Genomic DNA, 20311 nt, shown 5'->3' on the forward strand with positions numbered 1-20311 from the left:
TTTGGCCCAAAGTTTCTACATTGCAAGAGATACCCAAGAGAGGTGTATTTGGCAATTAGCAAACCACAAGGGGCCATTTCTGGAAGATAGATAGATCGTCTCCAATTCCCAGGTAAGCGGTGCTATTCACACATCTGCCCAAATTTCCCTTTATTTTTTCACCTTGACATGAAAGTCATTCAGGACCCTAGGAAAAAAGAGCGGTATAATAAAAATGAATAAAAGCTGATGGTGTAGTGCTTTCCAACAGAGAGGGAAGAAGGCTGTGAATGACATGGCCACTGACTATATATCATTGACTTTCCCCAGTCCTGAGCATAAAGTATCTTTTAGCAGAAAGTGTGGATAATAACGTCTGCCCCTGCCTACCTCTCACAGACATTTCAGGACAGACGAACTAATATGACTGGGGTCCATCTGTCATCCTTCCATTTACTGCCCTTCTGGCATTACCATGGTGATTTGTGGCATAGTCTCTAAGAGAGTTCTTGAAAGAAGATGTCTTCAAAGGAAGGGACAGTCATGGTCATTATTATGGGGGGAAAAAGCAAAAACGGAACACGCTCAGCTCATTAGTTGGAAGTTTTGCAGAGAAGGACAGCACCTGAGTTGATTTCGACTTTCATTTAGCTCCATTTTTCAAAAGGCATCTGCATATTCAAATGGCAGGGAAGCAGGAGGTAAAACTGGTAGGAGGAGTGGTTCCCTCCTACACAGCGGGTGGGTATGGAAACTGGTACAGACTTCAACAGTATGAATTGAACCAAAAATGCGTAATAACTGACCCAACAATCTTTATTTCGGGTGATCCATTCTAAATTTCAGAAAATTATTTCAGTGTTCTGTTTGTAACCGCAATATTATTTTAGTCAATAAAAATTCAAACAACTCAAACTTTAATGCAGTAGGATCTTGAATGAACTGTGGTGAATGGACTTAATGTAGAAATTCATTTGTAAAGAGATTTAAAAGGTTTAGTAACAATTTTAAAGACACAGAAAATACTTTAAGAAAAACATTAACCATGGAAGGCAAGATATAAAGTTGTCAATAAATATGGGCTATGTTATAGCAAATATACAATTAAAACCTGAAAATGAAATACGTGTAGATGAGAACAGTGTTTTTCTCTCTGGCTGGTTAGGTCTTCTGTATATTCCAAATGACATCAATAACACATAGAAATGCATATTTTTAACATTCTAAAGATGTTTTCTTTAATAACATCAAATAACAATCGAGCTAAGAAACAGTCACCTTAGAAAAGAAAGTCATAACACTGATTTAAGGTAGAATCATTTTCAGACAGGATGATGATTTCATTGTTATTTTTTTTAACTTTGTCACATTATTCCTTAAATGACCTTGAAACTATTTAGTTTCACTTTGCCCAAAGACAGAAAGAAAGCCACTTCTCTGGAAGCTAACAATTTAAAAATAATTTTTTCAAGGGTATCAGGAGCATATGACCTAGAAGCAGGTGATGTGAATGTCAGACTGCTCAAATGGCAGGAAAGTGGAGAGAGAAGACTCGATAGGTTAGCTGCTTTTTAAAATAATTTCTTCCATCAAGGGAATGCATCATTTATCATGGAGCATACTCACAGAGATGAAACGTGATCCCAGGGATAAACTGAAGAGATTAGTTTTCACTAGACACTGGGAATTTTTCTCTGAGAGATTTTCATGAGCTTCTGGGTCACAGGCAGGTAAGAAAAAGGTTGTTGTCACTATATATGTGTATGTTCACGGACACATGCACGTACGCAGATGTGAATGTGTACGTGCTCTCATGTGTACACTTATCCTTATATCTTGGCTTCTTCAGAGCTTTAAAAAATAAACAACCACACTCAACGAGTTGCACGGCAGCAGAGATGCAAACAGAAGACCACAACATTCACAAAAGCCCACTTAGTATGCCTGTTACACCCAAGTCCACTGGGCAACATCTTCCTTAAATGCCTTATGTTAAAGGAGTCCATCATTTGACCAAATCTGGACTAAAGCTAGTCATTAAATTTCCTCAGATGAATGAGATCGATAAGTTTTCAATATATTTACCCAAAACGTGCTTCAAGATTTCTACAGTGTGGGAATAAACTAAACTTCAGATTCAGGAGGCAAAACTTGAGCTGTCTCCAATCTATTTTTATTATTTGTTAGGGTCATAAAATGCAAAATCTCTATGTGAGTCATTGATTATATACTTAAGATGACAAACAAATATTGGTTTGCATGCCAACTTCAGTTGAATGGATTGGTAGAAATGTTCCTTAATAATACCTTCAAAGTATTGGGTGCTTACTGTGGACCTTACATTTTGTTAAACACATATTTAATCATCACAATAACAGGTTGAGGTAGGGACTATAATTGTCGCATTTTACATATATGAAGATACTGAGGTTTGGTAAATTGCCCAAGGTCTCATAGCTGAGTGAGCTGTTGAGTGAGATTAGGAATCTAAGTGATTTATCAACAATTATGTAACTGTTGGTGTTGCCAGGCACAGTGGATTGAGAAGACTGCGAGGCTTCCCTCTAGGCTGAGTGGAAATGCATTTGGTGAGGGTTTAGCAATTTCAGCCATGAAGTTGGGGGTATCATCATACATGCTTTAGCCATCACCCATCCAGTTGTTTGGAGACAAAGGCACAGGAGCAGATTTACATTGTCAATTAACTCCAAAGCCAATTCTATAACCACAGTCCTGCTAATGGCCGTTTGCCTTTATCTCCTCTCCCACTGAAGGCAAAGTCAAGGTATATGAGCATTTCTCCTATGCCTTTCTTTTAAATGAGAAATAATCATTTTAACACCTACAATTAAGCCAACTCTGGGAGAGGGGATGCAACACTCCCAAAGGAGAGCTCCAAGAAAGCATCATTTCTTATGAAGTGGAAGCTATGAAATTAATCATTTTCAGGAAACTAGCAAGGCATATATTTCTTATATTATGTATATAATAATTCACATTACAGGTACTGTACACACACTTCAATGGGCCATTTATTTTCTGATTGTTTGTAATATGGTGCTGTGTTAGCATAGGGTGGGAGATTTGAGGTAGAATAGTGAGGTGCTTAGTTTTACTGCGTCTCGGGATGTGTAAGGTTGTCTTGTAGTCAAATCAAGCTATGAAGACTAAACTGAATTATCCCCATGGAACAGATGTTAAATCTCCAGGGGGTGGGCAGGTCCCACGAGAAAGGAATGACAAATTGCAATGACGATGCTGCATAAATGCAGCCTGCTGGAGAGATTTGTGCTGGATGAGGCCAAGGCTGGTGCTTCTAAGTCTTGAATCACCTTTTGTAATTGATGGGTATCACCTTACTCTTGCTGCCTGATTTGTGGATTCCTTGAACTTCCTGCTCAACTCTGAACTTCCCCACACTCCATAAATGTGAGAGAGTCTGTGAACACTGGAAAACGACAAAAACACCATCCCTCTCAAAAGTCCTTACTTAGCACAGCTGTGGCTTAGTGGCTTGGAACAAAGCTGATTTTTGTAGCTGGTACCGTATCTTTGGGGAAACCTTAAGCCTGAGTAGGGGAATAAAAGAGTTTGTACTTGTAATTAACAGTGCAAACCATTCCTTCCCACATGGAATTCCTAAAGGAAAAATATTAGGTATATAAATGTGTGTGTGTGTGTGTGTGTGTGTGTGTTTCTAGTAATAGGAATTTTCACCTAAGCAAGGAAACAGAAGCAATTTGGAAGAAAAATAATGTTTTTTTCCCCCTTTAAATTGAGAAGCTTAAAACTAAAGGTTCTTTACATGCAAAGTAAAACAGTTTTCCTGAGATTTTTTTCCCCAAGTACATTAGTGATAAATGGATTCTTTGTGCTTCATATTAACGACACTGTCAATTAAACTCTGAGTAATACAGTGTGGTAGCAAAGTTTTAGGCAGCTTGGTAAGTGCTCCAGTAGCTTAAAAATCAATGAAACATTTATTACAATTGTGGTTAGTGATTCTCTCCAAAAAGGAGATGATGAAGGCCACCAATATTCAGAAATTCATGTTTTTCTCCTTGTTCTCCCTGAGTTCCCCATTTTTTGCTCTGTATATTCAGTGACTTATTATTTAATATATCTTATCATTTAATACATTTTCTAACATGTAATGTATGTTTGGAGTTATTTTTATGAATGTTGCCACAGTATAATAGAGAAGAACAAATCTGACTCCATATTGGATCTGTTTTTTTTTTTTTTTTTTTTACTTTAACCTTTGTATTCTACTGCTTTTGCTACAAGTTAAGAATGTTGCCCATAGCCTGAAACATACAGGATATCCCATTCTCAAGACTCTGAGCTTTAAACTTATAACACTTTTCCATTAATATAGATAAAAAGTTGCAGAACATAGAATAACATTTGTCTTATTGGAAGGTTACAGGAATATCATGCCCTGAACTAAGTGGATGGCTGCAAGAACAAAGGATTCTGACACCAAGAAGTTTGCACCAACCAGCCACACTCCCTCCCATTTTAGTATAAAAGAAGCCTGAATTCTAACTTGGAGAAGATGGTTCTTTGGGGCACGAGGCCACTATCTTCTCTGTCTGTTGGCTTTCCAAATAAAGTCACACTTCCTTGTCCCAACACTTTGTCTCTAGATTTTTTGGCCAATCATGTGGTGAGCAGTACAAGCTTGGACTCGGTAACAATAGGAATTGCAGTTATTTATATCTAAGGCTCAGGGTGTCACACTTTTGAGGCCCAGTTTTTGAACAATGAAAGTGAGCAATGTTTTCTTCAGTTCCTTGTGGTTTAAATTTGTTTCACCAACTCTTGTCACAATGAAGTTAATGCTGTCCTGCCTTTCGGGTGTGTTGATATTCATGACATCAGTCTAAGCCAAACTCCTAGTAGTGTTTGAGCCCACCGTTTTAGCAGATTAAATTCAATGAAACAGGTATGTTATGAAATATTTTGGGGGAATAATATGGGAGAGTAATGGGTATGAATATGATTTCCATGGTTCAAGTCTCCTTATCTAGACTCAAGCAAAATATCATTAGCAAGCTAGTGCTTAGTTTAATTAGATAATGAACAACTTTAGTACATGTGGGTAACATCATCAAGAGTCTTGAGCCTGAGCCAGGGACAACCCTTTAAAACATTACAACCATCAACCCAAGTGTGATTGTCCTCAAGCAAGCCTGTTTCACACCCTGGAAATCAATAACTACTTTAAAAAATTGTGTTAACATATGGAACCCCCAAACATAAAATACTTATTACAGGTTAAACTTATCAAGGGAAAAGTAGACCTCAAGGTCATTTAAATTGCAGTTTGCCAGGTAGTCCAATGACCAGATTGCAAGGAAAATCAGTATTTGCCTGTCAATTATAGGGTGGCCTACTCTTATGAAAGGTTTTAAAATAATGTGAGTTTAATGGACTTCTGCTTCTGGGAAGATGGAGTAATGTGATTTCCTCTATTTCTCCCACCAAGTACAACTAAAAAACCCTGAACATTATATATAAAGAAAATTTAGGAAGACTCTAAATGGTGGAAAGAAGAAAGCAAGCATGTACTAGGATCTTGAGACCCAAGGTGCAATGTTGGAGGTTTCCCTAGATTTTTCTTTTGCTTCTATAGCATAGCCTTGCTGCTGAAGGAGCCAGCAACCCAGAGAGACCAACTGGGGCAGACAAAATATTAGCCCCCATTTAGAAGCCTCGTCTTTCAAATCCAAGGGCCAGGAAAGGAACAACAGAATAAGGCAGAATACATTTAGACAATAACTGCTCTATACCAGCCAACAAAAAAACTTAAAAAAAACTATGGCCACACTACCATCCAGCCATACTGTAACAAGGTGCTCAAAACCTCCAGCCAGGGAGATGTCAATGGAGACCAAGTATGGAGCCTGGATTTTATTCCTTGTCACATAGTAGCAAGCCTCTCCCCTTAGTATCAATGGTGACCACATGCCTAGTGGAGCCTTGATGTTCACCTCCCCCCACACCAGGCAGTAATGAGGGAACCCACCCACTCCCTGCAGGCATGGTGCCAGAGATGGCTTGAGACAGTCAGAACTTTAACCATCAGAGTCCCCCCTCCAACACGCACATGCTGTGATGTCACTGGAAGTCACACAGAAAGGAGTAACAAGGTTTTCCTACCCCTCCCAGTCAGAGAGTATCCATGAAGAACTAGCAGGGAACCAGAATGCTCACCCCTCTACACCTAGGAGTAACAAGGAGCCTCCCTTGTCAATAGAGGTTTAGTGGGAAATCTGGATTCTACCACTGCCTAGCAGTATTGAGGCAAAACCCATATTTCCCCTACTGGAACAGTGTCAGAGGAAGACAACTAAAACATAGGATTAAATAGGATTCATCATAATACCTAAAATGTTCAGGTTACAGTAAAAAATGTCTTGTTATCCCAAGAAACAGGAAGATCTCAGATTGAATTTAAAAAGACATTCAGGGGGCTTCCCTGGTGGCGCAGTGGTTGAGAGTCTGCCTGCTAGTGCAGGGGACACGGGTTCGGGCCCTGGTCTGGGAGGATCCCACATGCCGCGGAGCAGCTGGGCCCGTGAGCCACAACTACTGAGCCTGCGCGTCTGGAGCCTGTGCTCCGCAACAAGAGAGGCCACGATAGTGAGAGGACCACACACCGCGATGAAGAGTGGCCCCCGCTTGCCACAACTAGAGAAAGCCCTTGCACAGAAACAAAGACCCAACACAGCCAAAACAAAAACAAAAACAAACAAACAAAAAAGACATTCAGTAGATGCCAACACTGAGATGACAAAGATGTTAGAATTATTTGACAAATACTTTTAAGGAGTCATTAAAATGAAAATCCTTCAAATAACAATTGCACATTTGAGACAAATAAGAAAATAGAAAGTCTCACTAAAAAATAGAGAGTCTTATTTAACAAGGAAATAGAATATGTAAAGAAGAATCAAATGAAAATGTTAGAACTGAAAAATACAATATCAGACATGAGAAAATAATGAATGTGCACAATAACAAAAGGAAGGGAATAAGAAAAAGAATTAATCAACTTGAAACTCTAACAATAAAAACTACCTAATTTGAACAACAAACAACATAGACTGAGAAAAATATGAACAGAGGAACAGGGACCTGTGATTTTATAAGGAAAGATCAAGCATTCATATCTCTGGAATTCATGAAGTAGATGAGAAAGAAAATGACTGAAAAAATACTCAAATAAATGGCAGAATACTTCCCAAGTTTGGTGAAAGATGTAATCCCTCAGATTCAAGAAACTCAGTGAAACCCAAATAGGATAACCTAAAGAAGTCCACACCATGACACATCATAGTCAAACTTCTGAAAACTAAAAAAAAAAAAAAAAAAAAAAAATACTGAAAGCAGTAAGAAATAAATTACATCTTATCTGTAGAGGAAAAAATCAAATAACAGTGTATTTATTTGTCACCAGAAACCATTGAGTGGCTCAACATTTTTCAAGTGCTGAAAGAAAACAACTAGGAACCCAGAATCTTATGTCCAGGGAACAAAGGCTTCAAGAATGAAAGAGATATCAAGACATTATAAGATGAAGGAAAAGTTAGGGAATTTGTCATCAGTATACACACCCTAAAAGAATGGAAGTTCTTTAAACAGAAAAGAGATTACAAAAGAAGGAATCTAGGAAAATCAGGAAGGAAGAAAGAACAACAATAAGCAAAACTATGAGTAAATACAATATACTTTACTTTTTCTCTTGAGATTTCTAAATTATGTTTGATGGTTGAATCTGTCACACATTTGAGCCCTAACATACCAACAACTTCAACAGCTGAAAAAAAAATACTGATATGATTCTAAAAATATAGGGAGAAAATAATAATTAAGAACATTATATAATAAACTTAATTAAGATAGTTATATAATAAACAGGGAAAGGTAAAGGAACTTAAAGGGATGTAAGGTTTTTACACTTCACTAAAATTGAGGAAATATCAGTAAACTATAATAAATTATATGTATATAATATAATGCCTAAAGAAACCATTAACAAAAGCTATACATAGAGATATATTCAAACACAAGATAAATCAAAATAGAGTCCTGAAAATCATTCAAGAAACACACAAGAAGGTAGAGAAACGAAATAAAAAAAAAGAGAGAACAGACAAAAGAAACAAAAATATACATTTGAGCTCTAATACATCAATAACTTTAACATTATATGTAAGTGGTTTAGATGCACCAATTAAAAAACAGAGGTTGACAGAGTGGATTAAAAATCATGACTGTACTATTTACTGTCTACAATAAACTCACTTCAAATATGATATAGGCATATATATTTATATTTATATATTTTTTCTTCCATTCTTTTACTTTTATCTCTATCTATCTATCTATCTATCTATCTAATATATAACAAAAGAAAGCAAGAAAGGTTATATTAATATCAGATTAAGTAGACTTTAAAGCAAAGAAAATTATCATAAAGTGAGAAGAACATTATATAATGATAAAAGGGGCCATCCACTAGCAACATATAGCAATCCTTATCAACACTGTGTTTGTACCAAACAAGAGAGCTGTAAAATATATGAGGCAAAAACTGATAGAACTGGAAAGAGAAATAGACAAATTCACAATTATAGTTGGAAATGTCCACACCATTATTGATCATCTACTATGTGCAAAGCACCAGTACTGTGAATGCAGTAGTGAAAAAGAAAAAGCCTGGTTCTCATGAAACTCATGGTCTATTGGGGGAAAACAAATACTAATTAATTAATTTTTTTTAACTTGACAGCATAATAAGTAGTACAAAGGGAATCTCAAAAACACCAAAAATGTAACCTCTCTTCTTCAAAATGTCCTATTTTTTAACAACAATAAGTAGACAAATATATAATTCCGAAGATATAGAATCTGTGGTTCTACTGTTGCACTTCCCAGCGATAACAAAGAGATCCATGTCAGTCCAGTGTAGACTGCAAACCCTGCCCACAGATGGCACAAGCTCACAGCCAGGAAGATAGAATTCTGTAGGTGCCTCTAATGTATTTATTTCTCCCCAAAACACAATTCACACCAATTCAGTCCCTGCTTTGCCTCCAGTTTCACCTGGGACTCTGATAAGACTTCCAAGAGTGTAATGTAAACATATTATGAGAAGGGGTCAAGTTAGGATGGGGAAAGCAAGACTTACCCCAAAGTGTTAGAAACCATCAAGCTGAGAAGGATGCTGACTTACCACGGTGTAGATCTGATGCTTCCGCCTTTTAGCCAGGTCAATTATGTTTACTCCATTGTAGTAAAGGTTTTCGATACATCCGTGGAAGTTTTTCTTTAAAAAGGTCCCAGGTTTGCCTGGTACTGGAATTCCTCCAAAACTAAGCTTTATGAGAAAGAAAAAAAGTCAACTCTTAGTTATAAGCTCTGAATGAACAGGAAAAGGAAAGTAAGCAAGTGAATTTCAGAAGATTCAACTGTAGCATGAGCCAAGTGGCTCAAATAATTATAGATGCCACTTGATTACACATTTAAAAGGATACTGATTAGGCCACGTAAAAATAACTATAATTGCTTGCTTTTTAAGAGCTTATTTTACAAAACTGTTTTACTTCCTTTCTGAACCCTTCTAATACTAAATAAAACAATAATTTACAGAAGGAGGAAAAAAAGAAAAGAAAATCAACATCTTTATATTTATCTCTTATGCAAATATCTGAGAGCGTACAAAGAAAAACCAAGGGACAAACAAAATATACCACTATTCAGACCTAGTTTATTCTGCATTGTACCAAAAACACCTTATGAACACAGTTGTTCCCAAATTCCTTTTATAAAGACGAAAAATAGGAAACAATTCAAATATCCCATACATTTAAATAAATGGAGGAAAAAATCGAGAATTGATATGACAGACTCCTACTTAGTTAATAATGATGCTGAGTAAACATTTGTTATAAAGTGGAAAATGGGTGGAATGTTGATTGAAAAATGCAGGAGTTATAACTGGGTATAAAGTATGATGTCAACAACAAAACATGTGCTTACAATTTAGACTTGAAGAAATACACTGAACTATTAATGATAGTTGTCTCTGGGAAGGATATGGGTTACCAGTTTCCTCTACCACTTTTTTTTTCCAGTAAAAATTACTACAAATTACTTTTGGAATGGAAATATTCTTTCAAAAACAAACCTGATTTGGTATGAATATTCCTCCTATTATACAAGAGAAGCAGAATATTTTCTTTAATCATGTTTATCCCAACATTATTTAATAAGTAACCCAGTTTTTCTTCAATGTTTTGAAATGTTACCTTTAGCATGTATTTAAACTACTTGAATGCTTAGTGTATTTCAGGAAGATTTGTTCTCCCAATCATAATGTCTTCGCCTCATATGAATAGCTACAGATAAAGCAAAGCTTACTTCCAGTTGTCTACTTTTTTCCCCATAAGTTCCACACTATTTTTTAAAAATTGTTTCTTTATACATTGTAATATATGATAACAGTGATTAATCCTGCTGCCTACTTCTATTTACCATTGTTTTACTCTAGATGATTATTTGATATTTTTGTCTTTAATTTTAAAGTTTAATTTCAAAATAATTGTATTTAAAGTAATCTGTTGGAATTTTGAGGATTTGTTATTTCCATAAACACATTTACTTGGAGAAGAATAAACATTTTTGAAATATTTCGTCTTCCTATACAAGAACCCAGTGTCTTTTTCTATTTTCAAAATATTTTTGGTAAGGCCCTTCACTTAAGGTTATTATTTTATTTCTCTCGTTCACATATTCATCATTAACTTAATTCCAGTGAATTTCAAGCATTTAAAAATTTACATTGTATGGAATCTAAAAAGCAAAACAAAACAAAAATGCGAACAACTCATAGATAAAGAGAACAGATTTGTGGTTGCCAGAGGTGGGGGAGTGGGGAGTGGGCGAAATGGCTGAAGAAGGTCAAAAAGTACAAGCTTTCAGTTATAAAATGAATAAGTCACTAGATGTAATGTACTACGTGGAGATTATAGTTAATAATACTGTATTATATATTTGACAGTTACTAAGGAAATAGCTCTTAAAAATTCTCATCACAAGAAAAAAGTGTTGTAATTATGTGTGGTAATGAATGTTAAATAGATTTAGTGTGGAGATCATTTTACAATATACACAAATATCAAATCATTATGTAATACATCTGAAACCAATATAATGTTATATATCACTTATGTCTCAAATTCCAGTGTAAATGAATTGTTTTCATTAATTAAACATTTATCAAGTAAATTATATATGCATCCTATTGTTTTCTCCATCCAGATACTCGTATATTAAATAATGTACATTTTAGTTAATTTCATACAACTTTTCAAAGAAATAATCAGATGACATATTTAAAACACTTTACTCTTTTCAAGCCAAATTGTATACATTTTTTTTGTTTCACTGTCCTGATCAAAACTTTCTAAAATATAGCCAAAACTTTTTGATCAACAATAAATAAGAATTATGGTATAGAACTTTGGAAAAAAGCCAAAAACAAACAAAAAGGAACAGTACTTTTGTATATTTCCCAGTACATAGAATACTAATTCTGAATCCACATCACATTAGATATCCTTTAATCTCACTTACACATAAATTATTTAGTTGCTTATTTCTTGTTTGTTTGTTTGAAATGAGAAATGAATGCTCGGTTTTATCTATTGACTGGTCTTTCAAAAATTCATGTGACAGAATACAAGGTATTTTACACTTAATCTATTGATGGGTTGAATTATATTAATAGATCAGAAATTAATAGATTCTCTTTGATTGAACCACACTATTTGTCTTCAAGTATATGTGCTCATATTTTAAATAGTAAATGAATTTGAGCTCTAGTTTTCTTCTTTTGCCAAGTGTTTAGATCATGCCTAAATGTGTCTCTGAGTAAAACTCTGGGAGTTTTATCTTTGACTCTATTTAAAAATGACTCATAACTCTTGAGAAATATTCTGGAAAACTGAAAAAAAATGAACCTGTTAATTCCACAAATACTTTGTAAAAATACTGCTCTGATAACTTCCTTGTTGACTTATTGCAGTATTCCAATGTTTTCAGTTTGAGTCATGTGGATTTAAAAAGATTCACTTCCCTTTTGTAATTGTATAAATCAAATTTATAAGGTTAAAATAAAGTTGACTATTTGTTACTTTAGTTTATTTTTTAAAAAAACTTTATTATGTTAGAGCAGTTTTAGTTTCACAGCAGAATTGAGAGGAAGGTACAGAGATTCCCACATAACCCCTGCCTCTACACATGCACAGGACCCCCCGTTACCAACAGCTTCCACCAGTGGTTTATTTCTTCCAACTGGTGAGCCTACAACCACACATCATCATCACCCAAAGTCCAGAGCCTACATTACAGTTTACTTTTGGTATTGTACATTCTGTGGGTTTGGACAAATGGAAAATTACACGCATCCACCAGTACAGTATCATATAGAATAGTTTGCCTCCTCTAAAAATCCTGTTCTCTGACAATCCATCCCTCCCCCAGCCCCTGACTCCAATCCCTGGCAACCACTGATCTTTTTACTGTTTCAATAATTTTGCCATTTCCAGAATGTCATATTGTTGGAATCATACAGCATGTAACCATTTCAGTTTGGCTTCTTTCACTTAGTAACAGGAATTGAAGGTTCCTCCATGTCTTTTTATGGTTTGATAGCTCATTTCTTTTTAGTTCTGAATAATATTCCATTGTCTGTAGGTAGCACAGTTTGTTTATACATTCACCTACTGAAGGACATCTTCGTTGCCTCCAAGTTCTGACAACTATGAATAATGCTGCTGTAAATATTCATGTTCAGGTTTTTGTGTGGATATAAGTTCTTATTCTTTTCTATAATTTATATAATTATAAATATGTCACTATATATAATTTATATATAATGAAAATTTTATTCTTTTAATTTTTTTGACCATCTTCCTCAATTTTCAAAAAAAATAATGTTCTACTTCACTCAGCTGTGATTTAGGAAAATATTAGTCATGGGGCAATATTTGAAAAGGAGAGAAGAAAATAAAAAACATTTCTTTTAAATAGCAAAAAAAAAGCATTTGAAGGATCTGGGTTAGAGCCTTTTCTAAGTGAAATAGTATGGAGGATAGTATATATTATAAAACTGTAATTTCCCATTACATGAAAGGAGAGCAAAACTCTTTCTAGTCTGGGTAGAGGATGTTAGGAGAAAATTGGCAGAGTTAAGAGTTACATGGTGTGGGACCTGCTCTTTGGGTCTCTCTGGGAGATTGAAATTTGATGAGGTTTGGGTGAATGAGGACGGAGGTCACAAGATAGATTTTGGAAAACACAGGGAGTTATTTCTCCCCTGATTCCTACAACAATGATGACTGTAAGCCCATTAAAGAGGCTTCAAATTCAGCATGGCCTCAGAGCAAAACTTGGCTGGAAGACAGACAGGTTAGCAATGACTATGAGAAGTAGTAAATGGAAGTTTCTGAGAGCTGCTTCTCAATGGCCTGATCACTGAAGCACTGTGTGAAGTAGGCTACTGAGGTCCCCAGGGCTGTGAGAACAGGATGGGTAATATGGATGGACTGAGGATATAAGTGTGTCAAAGGCTGGTAGCTGATACGGAGGTCCAAGTGTCCAGGTGACTAGACCTCACAGCCTGAGCCCATTGCAGGTACCATGAACAGCAGCTACAGAGGCTGACACTTTACTCCCATGCTGGGCTATCCACAAGCCTGCAGACAGTCATCTGCCCATGGAAACAAAAAGGAGGAGCAAGAAGAAACCCCAATATAACCCAGTATTTATACAATAATACAGTAAGTTTTAAATAGGCATTAACTAGTTATCATTCATCAACATGGTTAGATTTTTCTGCTATCAGGGGAAGCAGGGACCGATACACATATTGAATTCAGGTAGGGAGAAGAAGCAAAATTGCATTTCTGCACGTTTGAGTATGAGATTAAATTTTTAACCTGTTTTATATTTTAAATTTTTCATGTAGTTGAGAACTTGAGGCTATAATTATACTACTGAATTATAGATTTAGTTCATTTAGTTCATTATCAGATTAGTTAGAATGGAAAAACTTGCTTCATATATTACTGATTTTCTTTCCTGCGTATATAGTATTGATTTTTCTAAATACTTCATAAACACTTGTAGGCTATACTTGGTATATACCTATTAATTTTACATTAATAATTATATCCATCAGATCATTTGCATTCATAATTTTATCTGATTTATCAAAATTCTGTGAATGAAAATCAAAATCTTGCTCTTAACTATGTTTCTGTCCATCAAGCCATCCACACAAGGATCACTGCTATGCATGACTGGGATGATTATAGCAAATGTTTGCAAAAACTGAACATTGATCATATTCAAGCTCTTCTCCTGCTGAGTTCAGTTGGCATCTGAGTCTCACCCAAGTTCCCAACACCGGCTTTTCTCCTTGAACTCTGCCCATTAGTTTATTCTTCTAGCAACGTAACTGGAAAACCAATAACCACTTCTTTCAGCCTTGTTCTTGGGCCTCTGAGTCCCAGAAAAGGGCCTCTGAGTCCCTACAGCTCATGTCAGGACAGTGTCAGTCAACATCTAACCGCTAGAAATGAACTGTTTTGGTTTTTTGTATTTGATTGATATTTTATTTCATATATATATATATATGTTTAGTATAGGTGTTTTTAATTAGAAAACACAACATTTAGTACTTTACAATAGCCTTTATCTTTTTATCTTGATTTTTACTTTCAGTGGTACTAATTTTTCTACCTGTTTTCAGTTTACATAAATTTAATTGGGTATCTTTGTCCCCAGTTCCAACTTTAAAAAAATAATCATTTTGGTGTTTTCTGCCATACATGTGTTAATTGAAAACCACATATCATATGACTGGTGTTTGTTTATTAAGCAAATATGAGACTACTTACCACTTGAAGGAATTTAGAAAAAAATTTTGAATAATGCTATATTCTTTTTTTTTTTAATTCTTTGGGTTTTTTTGGCTCTTTGGGTCTTAGTTGTGGCACTTGGAGTCTTCGTTGAGGCATGCAGCATCTTTCATTGTGGCACAGGCTCTTCCTTGTAGCACGTGGGCTTCTCTCTAGTTGTGGTATGTGGGCTCTCTCATTGAGGTGCACGAGCTCAGTAGTTGTGGCGTGTGGGCTTACTTGCCCCACAGCATGTGGGACCTTAGTTCGCTGACCAGGAATCAAGCCTCCGTCCCCTGCATTGGAAGGCGCATTCTTTACCACTGGACCACCAAGGAAGTTCCTAGAAAACTTTTAAGTGTATTGCTATAATTATAAAGATGATCAATATTGCTTTATTCTACTGTTTGTTAATTTTTGATTATTGTCTCTTTTATGCTTTTTGCTATGTAGACTGTGTAATGTTTAGTCTTTTTTTTTTACATCTTTATTGGAGTATAATTGTTTTACAATGTTGTGTTAGTTTCTGCTATATAACAAAGTGAATCCGCTATACGTATACATATAGCCCCATATCCCCTCCCTCTTGCATCTCCCTCCCACCCTCCCTATTTCACCCCTCTAGGTGGTCACAAAACACCGAGCTGATTTCCCTGTGCTATGTGGCTACTTCCCAGTAGCCATCTATTTTACGTTTGGTAGTGTATATATGTCCATGCCACTCTCTCACTTCGTCCCAGCTTACCCTTACCCCTTCCCGTGTCCTCAAGTCCATTCTCTACATCTGCATCTTTATTCCTGCCCTGCCCCTAGGTTCTTCAGAACCTTTTTTTTTTTTAAGATTCCATATATATGTGTTAGCATACAGTATTTGTTTTTCTACTTCTGACTTACTCCACTCTGTATGACAGACTCTAGTTCCATCCACCTCACTACAAGTAACTCACTTTCATTTCTTTAGTCTTTTTAATAAAATGACTTGGAAGATAAACCTGTGATTATCTAGCTTTTCAAACTACAGTTTTGGATTACTGTCTATGAAGCCCAGATTTGTTGGGTTTTTTTCTCCAACCCCAACTTGTTTTGAATTTTGATTACTTAAACTATTATTATTATCAATTAATCTGCAAATCTATTTTTCTACTTTGAAACTCTTTTTTTAAAGAAATTCTATTTTGTGGCAATTTGTTACAAAATTGCATAAATTTTTGAGCTGTATCAACATCCATCTTTAGCTTTTCACAGTGAAGTGGTTAGAATCACTGTTTCAGGAGCTTCTCTGGCTGGATTTAAAACTGGATCTGCTCTTCTGTGGGACCTTGGGTAAAATACCTAACTGTTGTGTGATTCATTTTCCTCGTACATAATATGATATGATAATACTGATCTCATATAAACAATGTAGCTTGATTGGATTAATGTGAAAATTAAAAGATTTCCTACCAAGGACCTACTGTATAGCACAGGGAACTATATTCAATATCTTGTAATAATAACCTATAATGGAAAAGAATCTGAAAAATAATAGATATATACAATAGATATATACATATGTATATATGTATATATACATATGTATATATATGAATCACTTTGCTGTACACTTGAAACTAACACATTGTAAATCAACTATACTTCAATTTAAAAAAAAAGGATTTCCTACCCTGAGACATTTTGAAGGGCTCATGGCATGTAGCCTTTGCTGTTTGAAGGATTTTTCTTACCAGCAGCAATTTCTCAGTTAAGAGGTTCTTCCCAAACAGTGTTTTGCAGACTTATTTTCAACAATTTCTGAATAAAAACTATATGGATACTAACTTTGCTAATATTTTACAGTCTGAAGTTTGCTATATTTTACACTGATGTTTTACATCAATAGCAATTAAACTGAGTAACTTTTCTTTTTTGAATTAATAAACACACATTTTCTCTGAAGTCTTTTAGAAGTTTCCTTCTGGTTTTCAGATTTTCAGAACACTGGAACTAAATATGTTGTGTCCTCCTTTGAAAAGGTCCTTTGATCATTTCTACCTTGATATTTATTTGAGAGGAAAAAAGAAAAAAAGAAAGAGAGAGAGAACTTGCTAGAACTATCTGATCAGTATGTATTTTCAATGAATTTTTTCAAATTTAGGAAAACTGGTCATTGAACTGTTGAGTGTCAAATTCTATGTAACTTGTCCTTTGGGTAGGAGGCATATTTCAGGCTCACGTTCTTCTGCATTCTTCTTATTCAGTCGGCATTCTAAAAAGTATTGTTTATTTTTGTTTATTTATTTGATTTCCTAAATGTCTACCCTAAAATTACAGAGCTTTTCTCAGTTACTTCAGTGGCTGTGTTGTATAAACTATTCTCTTTAACATCTCACAAATATATCTCTATTGTGTTTATAATTTCCCCTGTACTTCCTTTAAACTTGAATGGGTCTCCTTGAATTAATCTTTGTTTTAAGTCAAGCCTAGCTGTAGTCTACAAACCGCTTCTTTCACTGATTTGTTTGTCTGGGACACTGACGATATGATTTTGCTTTTCCATTCAGACTCAGGCATATTTCATCATGGGGCACATACTGATGGTACTGAATAGAGATTATATTTCAGGGCACATCATTTGCATGAAGTAGCCCAAAGGCATTCAGTATAAGCATCAGAGAGCTGGAAATCCAGTTTCCATTAGATCATGGGCTCCTATAACACAAAACAGTTGTGTCACTATAAGGGAACCAGATGCCCTGAGCCAGTTCTCTCCAGATAGCAATATGACAAATTCACATTTTTTTTAAAGTCCTGGCTTAAGGGACATCATCGCAATAATCCCTACCCTGATCAACATATCTAAAGTTGCAACCTGTTTCCCTCAATATTAGAATTCCCAATCCCATTACCTAGATCTATTTTTGTTCTTTCTATAGCATTTGTCATCTTTCTTACCATGTAATTTATTTACTTGTTATGGGTATTGCTTATAGTTTGCCTCTCCTGCTAAAACACAATCATCACAAGTGTAGGTGCTTGTTCTTGTCATGGACATATTCCAAGCACATAAAATGATGCCTGATACATAATAGATGCTGAATAAATATTTGTTGAATGTTTTGGTAAATCTCTCTAAAAAAAGTTTCTCAAGGACACAGACCACATCTTGTTCATTTTTGAATATTTAATGCAAGAGGTATGACTCAAACATAAAAGATTCAACAATTAATTGTTGAATCAGATCAAAAAAGAGCATTAGCAATTTACTTCTAAAACCGCTTTACCTTATTGTCCTTTTTTTTGTCAGTGTGGCTGCTTTCTTTTCTTACTTTTCTTATTTGTTTGCTCTTGGAAAATTGCATGGTGAGCCTTTTATTGATCTTAGTGGTCAACAAAACCAGGTGTTAGATTGTAAAGTTTCACTCACAGTCTGAGTGTCTTGGTCCATCTGGGAACCTGGTGGGTTTTCTGGTGTCACAGGTGGGCTCCAATTGGATGAATCCCAGGAGAAAACACACTTTGATGTTAAATGTATGAGGTCCTAGTAGCTGCCACTCTCTTTTCCTTTGATCTCATTCCTCTTCTATTGTCTGGAATTTGCTTGTCTCTTTTTCAGTCTTTGATGTTACTTTTCTGGCAATGAGTTCATTCCTCCTTATTGGGTTTTTTCTCTGGCCCTGTTTGAATTTGAGAGTCTTCTTGTTCTAAAGATTCCTTTTCCTGTCAGACTTGGATTTCTGATACATTTGAAGTTTCTCATTAGTGAATATTTGTCTCACTTTTGTTCTGATAGCCTATTTTGTACTGGAAAATATATGAAAAAGGATGCAAACGGCTGTCTTTTTTTTTTTCCACACTTTAAAACTTGCACCGGCTTGGTGTTTGTTGAATTATACATAGAGATCATGGCCCTTCTGGAGGAAGGCTGTCAAAGGTAGATGAATTTCTGCCATTTCAAATGGGACCAGAAATCCCAATTTTCTGATGGTACCTCTTGATTTTTAAATATTGGCCTGAATTCGAATAGTTAACAAAAATACTAAATGGGCCAAATAAGATGAGGGTAGTCCAAATTGTTCCCCATGTGACCAATTTTTGGCTTCTGCTCGACTGTTTCGTTTGATCAATGACTCAGATTGGAACTTCTGATCTCTATAACTCTTAAGGGGGTGTAGTGCATATTATCTCTTATTTTTGTCCCTACTTTGGGATTATATATTGAGATGAGGTGACTTGTTTTCCTATATTCACTTCTTTATTCCTTCTATACCCTATTCTTTCACAAATTCCCAGCATCCCTTTATTTCTGCATGATATAATTGTTCATTTCTGTTTTGGGAGGGAAAAGAGTGAGTGATATCTGACCCAGATGCAACCCTGCATTGAATAGGAGGAAGCATTGATTCTGACAGCAACTCATTCATGGCCATGCTTCCTGCCTGTGTTTCAGGTCCACAGCTACCCACCTCCACCCTGGCTTTGGCTCCTGACCCAAGCCCAGCTGTTGCTCCTTACACTTCAGTTGAATTTGGCCTCAGCATCTCTCTTAGATAAGGTTTTCTTTTAGTAATAACAATAGTGGCATTTCAATAGGCACATGAAAACATGCTCAACATCACTAACTATTAGAGAAATGCAAATCAAAACTACAATGATGTACCACTTCACACCAGTCAGAATGGCCGTCATCAAAAAGTCTACAAGTAATAGATGCTGGAGACAGTGTGGAGAAAAGGGAACCCTTCTACACTGCTGGTGGGAACGTAAGTTGGTGCAGCCAATACTGGAACCCCCCGATTTCCAGCCAATATTTGAAACCCCCCATAGTTTCTCAACTGTGGAAACAATATGGAGCTTCCTTAAAAAACTAAAAATAGAACTACCATATGATCCAGCAATCCCACTTCTGGGCATATATCAAGACAAAACTCTAATTCAAAAAGATAAATGCACCCCTATGTTTATAGCAGCACTATTCACAATAGTCAAGACAAGGAAACAACCTAAATGTCCATCAACAGATGAACAGAAAAAGATGTCTTACATATATACAATGGAATATTACTCAGCCATAAAAAAGAATGAAATAATGCCATTTGCAGCAACATGGATGCAACTAGAGATTATCATACTAAGTGAAGTAAGTCAGAAAGAGAAAGACAAATACCATATAATATCATATGTGAAATCTAAAAATCTAAGATATAACACAAATGTTTTAAAATAGAAACAGACTCACAGACATAGAGAACTGACTTTAGTTGCCAAGAGGGAGGTGGGGTGGGGGAGGGATGGATTGGGAGTTTGGGATGCAAACTATTATATAGAGAGTAGATATACAACAAAGTCCTACTGTACAGCACAGGGAATCCTATTCAATA

General features: G+C 35.6%; 1 protein-coding gene across 2 annotated transcripts in view; it reads right to left on the minus strand.

Moving 5' to 3' along the window:
• CNTNAP5 (contactin associated protein family member 5) overlaps positions 1-20311 on the minus strand; it is a gene marked incomplete at its 5' end in the record, with an annotated part of 887048 nt that overhangs the window by 433929 nt on the left and 432808 nt on the right. Inside the window, one exon of one of the 2 annotated variants that reach the window (XM_081242026.1) lies at positions 9227-9367. In XM_081242026.1, the coding sequence (XP_081098152.1) occupies positions 9227-9367 (141 nt within the window). Of the gene's footprint in view, positions 1-9223; positions 9368-20311 lie in introns of both variants that reach the window. The other variant, XM_081242025.1, reaches the window with a different exon arrangement.

Source organism: Mesoplodon bidens (genome assembly GCF_964165515.1).
Source record: "Mesoplodon bidens genome assembly, chromosome: 8".
Lineage (NCBI taxonomy): Eukaryota > Metazoa > Chordata > Mammalia > Artiodactyla > Ziphiidae > Mesoplodon > Mesoplodon bidens.